General features: G+C 40.7%; 1 protein-coding gene across 1 annotated transcript; it reads left to right on the forward strand.

Annotated features, from left to right (window-relative positions):
* Positions 1-2,227: 2,227 nt before the first annotated feature.
* Positions 2,228-3,331, forward strand: APOBEC4 (apolipoprotein B mRNA editing enzyme catalytic polypeptide like 4; the record flags this gene model as incomplete). Its single annotated transcript, XM_082832605.1, has 1 exon — positions 2,228-3,331. The coding sequence occupies one exon, from the start codon at positions 2,228-2,230 to the stop codon at positions 3,329-3,331; it is 1,104 nt and encodes a 367-aa protein (XP_082688731.1).
* Positions 3,332-6,000: the final 2,669 nt, after the last annotated feature.

Here is a 6,000-nt window from a genome sequence, read left to right on the forward strand (position 1 = left end):
ACGCGGGTTCGTGCCCCGGTCCAGGAAGATCCCACATGCCGCGGAGCGGCTGGGCCCGTGAGCCATGGCCGCTGAGCCTGCGCGTCCGGAGCCTGTGCTCCACAACGGGAGAGGCCACAACAGTGAGAGGCCCACGTACCGCAAAAAGCAAACAAAAAAAATACCATCAGCATAATTACAAGGCTCTATAAACCAGGTAAGATATTTGCAACAAATATGACAGCTAATGTTCTTGATACATAAGGAGTTATTGCAAATCAATCAGAAAAACCTCAAACAAACAAACAAAATGGTAAGGGATCATATATCTTTCACAGAAGAATAAATACTACAGACCAATAAGCATGTAAAAAGGTATACTTTGTACCTTTTCACCAGGAATTGAAAAGGTACAAAGTATAACCATAAAGAGATACTGAAGCTCACTTCTCAAATTGACAAAGGGCATAATAAACAACACTGGGAGACAGTGACAAAATTGGTACATCATCCTAGGAAGCAATCTGACACAGCTTGGTCTAATAATACAACTTTTAGTACTCTACATTAAAGAATTGGAGACAGGAACGATTTATTTATAGAAATGTTCATCAAAGTATTATTTATAATAATGATAAGAGGAAAGAACCTGTTATAGTTTTGTGATAAAATAGCCATGAACATTGTGTTTTTTGAAGAAAACCCTCATGACAATACAAAGTGAAAAAACAAAGTATAAAACATGGTTTAATTATGTTGTGCATTGCAAACATACACAGCAAAAAGACGGGGGGGGGAATAGACCTGTTAACAGTGATGGGAATGTAAACTGATACAAAGTGGTATGAGGGTTTTTTTTATGTACCAGCATTTTTAAAAATATTCTACAAAAGAAACACGTAATACTTGTAAAATAAAAAGTTACTTTAAAATGTTTCTAAAACTATATTATAATGCCCCTGGCTGCTGCTTAGGAACAATGATACTGAAGGGATATTTTTGTAAAGGAAAAATCATTACTTAAAATCTTAACTTTGGGGGCTTAATGTCCAGAAGCTATTTATTTGGAATACCCTGAAGAATCATCTTTGCTTTCCAGAATAGTAAAGTTTCCAAAATGCTCTAATAAGACCCACCCACTGGAAATAAAACTCTCAAATGTCAATGAATGAGGGTCCACAACCCAAAGAATACTCAAGTGGCACTTCTCCAAGAAGTCTTTACCATTAAGCAAAATAGACCCTAAGATTCTATTCCCCAAAAGAAAACCACCTCCAACTTATTGCCAGTGATTTGAAGAAACAGCTGATTTTAAATGCAAGCACACTCAAAACCTCCGCACAATATATTAGATACTTTCATATTCAGAAAAGAATCAAAGGAAGAATATTATGAACAAAATGCAAAACCCCTGTTTATTTCTCTGTACTGTCATAAACCGGAATCATGATAACCTGGGGGATTTATACTGTTACTACTGAGAGCTAATATGTATCGAGTCCTTAATATGTGTCAGGCACATAATAAAGCATTTTATATTTATTCCATCATTCAATCCTCGACATAATCTTGTGAGATAGGTTCTATTCTTATCCTCATTTTACAGAGAAGGAAGCTGTGGCTCCCAGACATTCTATAACTTGCCAAAAGTCACAAAGCTGGTAAGCAGCAGAGCCTAGATTTGAAACAAGACAGTCTGTTTCTAGAACTTGCACTGTTAACCCATTTGCTCTACTGCCTCAGAATCTATGGAATAGGTAAAAGTGTATTGTGCCTTTCTTTTTTGTCTCCTACCCAGGATCTGTCTAATCCTCAGGATTAGAATCCAGAACTTTCTAATCTATGGCTATAAATCACTATCTTTTAGAATCAAAGATGCTACCATAGGGCTTCCCTGGTGGTGCAGTGGTTGAGAGTCCACCTGCCGATGCAGGGGACACGGGTTCGTGCCCCGGTCCAGGAAGATCCCACATGCCGCGGAGCGGCTGGGCCCGTGAGCCATGGCCGCTGGGCCTGCGCATCTGGAGCCTGTGCTCCGCAACGGGAGAGGCCACAACAGTGAGAGGCCCACGTACCGCAAAAAAAAAAAAAAAAAAAAAAGATGCTACCATAGTTGCTAGGCTAATTCCTTTAAAGAAAAGTATGGCTCAATAGATTCATGCATTGTCTTTCATTCTCCCTGCATTGGTTTTATATATAATTTCTCTTCCTTGTTTAGGGTTGCGGCTAGAAGACAATAAAACAAGTAATGGAGCCCTTATATGAGGAATACCTAGCCAATCGTGGAACAATAGTAAAACCTTATTACTGGCTGAGATTCTCTCTCGATTGCTCTAATTGTCCTTACCATATTCGGACAGGTGAAGAAGCAAGAGTTCCCTACACAGAATTTTGTCAGATTTTTGGATTCCCTTATGGACCAACATATCCTCAAACAAAACACCTCACATTCTATGAACTAAAAACTTCTTCTGGAAGCCTGGTGCAAAAGGGCCATGCTAGCAGTTGCACTGGGAATGATACCCATCCGGAATCAATGTTATTTGAGATGAATGGTTACTTTGACTCCGCCATACACAATAACGACGGCATCAGGCATATCATTCTGTATTCCAGCAACTCCCCTTGCAATGAAGCTAACCATTGCTGCATCAGCAAAATGTACAATTTCCTGGTAATGTATCCAGACGTCACTCTTAGTATTTACTTTTCTCAGCTCTATCATACTGAGGCTGAATTTCCTGCCTCGGCGTGGAACCGTGAAGCTCTCCAGAGCCTGGCCAGTTTATGGCCGCAGGTCACTTTGAGCCCAATAAGTGGTGGGATTTGGCATTCTCTCCTCAACAACTTTGTGAGTGGTATGTCTGGAGCGACTGTTTTCCAGCCCATTTTAACCGGGAGAGCACTGGCAGACAGGCACAATGCATATGAAATCAATGCCATAACAGGGGTGAAACCCTATTTCACCGATATTCTTCCCCAGGCAAAAGAGAATCAGAACATAAGAGCTCAGGCAGCTTTAGAGGGCTACCACTTAAACAATGTCTTTCCCAGACAGTCTTTTCAAGTGACAAGTGGACAACTGCAACCCAATCTGACCCTAGACCCCAGGGTTCCTATCATTTTTGTACTGGTGCCTTTCAGAAACCTACCACCAATCCATGTAGGACAAAACCTACATAAACCCAGGAATATCGTAAAGCACTTAAATATGCCTCAAATATCATTCCAGGAAAACAATGATCTCAGAACGCCTCCCGTTGTAATGCCAGTGGAGAGAGTAGAAATCACCGAACAGTTTGCTAGTAGCAAAGAGGCAGATAAAAAGAAGAAGAAGAAAGGGAAAAATTAAAATTGGCATTCCTACAACAAGAGACCAAACTACTACCAGAGGACTTGATTAGATAGGCAACAGAAATCTGGGAACTTTCTCTCTTAGGTCTGATTCAAGATGGAGATAAACTGATACACTAAAAGCAAAACCTGAATTATTTATTATCTCAACTATTATAAAGCAACACTGTTTTTACCATAATCCACAATGTTTCCGTAAGCAACTTGATCTCTCTCCTGTATTTTAAAAGTGACGGTATCAAAATGGAGCCATTAGTAACTTGCTAATATTCTGATGTGGATAAGAAAATGTCATTACTCTACACTACCCACATCACCTTTCGACCAAAGAAGCCCATGGACTAAATAGCTTCCTAAATTGGTTTTGGTATAAAAATTTACTGCAAAATTGGAAAACAGCCTGAGTTACTGACATTAAGTGCTGCCTGCAAAGGCAAATCAGTGATTTTCCATTAATTGTTAACCGTGGATAGATTTTAGGCAGCTCTTTTTTTTTTTTTTCTAAAATGGTTCAAAATAGTTTGTGTGGAGAAAAGCTCTTTTTGCTAATTGATTAGATATAGCTGCCAAAATTGATTTTTGAAACCAGCCACCTGCTCAGTTTGATCTTTCCCTCTTGAGCAGATAATAGAGGCAGGATAATACATGTAAGTCTCCAAAACGCCTTCCATCACACACCACATAAAATCCAAGCCACTTTTACTGGCTTTTAAGGTTCCTCCTCTACCTTCCTGTTGCTCTGTCTGATCAGCAGGAGTGTAGGTTCCTGTAGATCAAGCACTGTCTCTCTCTCCTCTTTGGTTTTCCCTTAGGGTCTGGCACAGTTGCCAGGCAAAACGTGGGTAGCAAGACTGTGAATCTACATCTCAATAACTTTACCAATCGCCACTCCCCAACATTCCTTTTTCATTCCAGCCAAGTGCCTGCTTAATCATACTGCAATGAACATCTTTTTTTGTTAGGATCCATTCCCCCCTTTTCTGATATAGCTTCCCAATGCATAATTTGTTTTACTTCCCTTTTATTCTGACACCTTTCTTTTTTACCAGTGCACATCTATACCGTCTCTTAACATCTTGTTCAAAACACACTTCTAAGAAGTGCTCCTTGACTAACCCTTTGAGCATGTACATTAAAGCACCTTGTTTACGTTTAACTGTTTGCTGCCTCACTCCCCTCTTAGAAATATGTAAAAATGCATTACAAGGAAAATGTGTATTCATCTGTAACTTGCTACTAAATATTTTCTTAATATGTGTAAAAATGAATGCTAAGCTAATAAGATAGTTTTGCCATTAGAAGAAAAAACTTAAAGCGCATAATACTCCATGCAGAAGGAGCAGGAGGCGGAGGAGGGAGAGGAAGAAGTGGGGGCGGGGGAGAAAAGAAAAATGTTGCGCTTCCCTGGTGGTGCAGTGGTTGAGAGTCCGCATGCTGATGCAGGGGACACGGGTTTGTGCCCCGGTCCGGGAAGATCCCACATGCCGCGGAGCGGCTGGGCCCGTGAGCCATGGCCGCTGGGCCTGCGCATCTGGAGCCTGTGCTCCGCAACGGGAGAGGCCACAACAGTGAGAGGCCCGGCTTACAATAGAAATTTCTATTGTGATTAAAATAAACACGAATAAAATTTTAAAAGGAATTTCTATTGTTAACCTGAAATTTTTTATAGATTTATTAGAATATAATTATATTGTGGGTATACAGTAATTATTATTTAAAGAGGTACTGTTGAAGTTTATTATTGGATCATGAAATCATGTGTCTACAACTTGGGATGTAGAGTTTTTTTTAAAAAAAGACCCTAAGATGACAAAATCAGGATCTCTGATCATCGTAAAAGTAGACAGATCCAGGTGGGTGACTCAGCTAATAGTGTCAGCAAGTCGGAGGGGCCTGGGGAGCCAGCTCTGAAACTTCTTGCTTTGTGGGCTCCTCAAAAAAAAAAAAAAAAAAAAAAAGTACATCCAATTAGATAATATGAGATGTGTCTCCAAAGTGGTCAAAAAGACCACAGTATCATTCAAGATACAAAGGATCGGGGCTTCCCTGGTGGCGCAGTGGTTGAGAGTCCGCCTGCCGATGCAGGGGACACGGGTTCGTGCCCCGGTCCAGGAAGATCCCACATGCCGCGGAGCGACTGGGCCCGTGAGCCATGGCCGCTGAGCCTGTGCGTCCGGAGCCTGTGCTCCGCAACGGGAGAGGCCACAATAGTGAGAGGCCCGCGTATCGCAAAAAAAAAAAAAGATACAAAGGATCCAGATAGAAACATAGTGTGAAATCTATGACGAATTTGTATTTCAAATGTATTTCAAATGTAAGCCTGGATTTCAGCGGGTGTATAACAAAGGGAGAAATGTTGCCAAAACAATAGGAAAGAAAAGTGCTTTTGACAGTTAAATTTTTGTACTGGTTAGATAAGACTGGGGCTAGGAAGAAGAATGTTACTGATAGATCATGAGTCCAGGCCAATAAAGTCAAGCTTTAGACAAGAGACTGTTAAAAGAGCATAAAGATATATGACCCTAGGCAAGTAGTCTCTATTTCCTCATCTGTAAAACAAGAGATATGAGCTAGCTCATCTTTAAGGTTCCCTTGAGCTCTTTTGCTCTAAGATGGCACATATCAAAGCAATAGTTCCAAGGAGTGAGCTCTTACGTCGCAAGGATC

The sequence above is a fragment of the Leucopleurus acutus genome, assembly GCF_964270905.1.
Source record: "Leucopleurus acutus genome assembly, chromosome: 2".
NCBI lineage: Eukaryota > Metazoa > Chordata > Mammalia > Artiodactyla > Delphinidae > Leucopleurus > Leucopleurus acutus.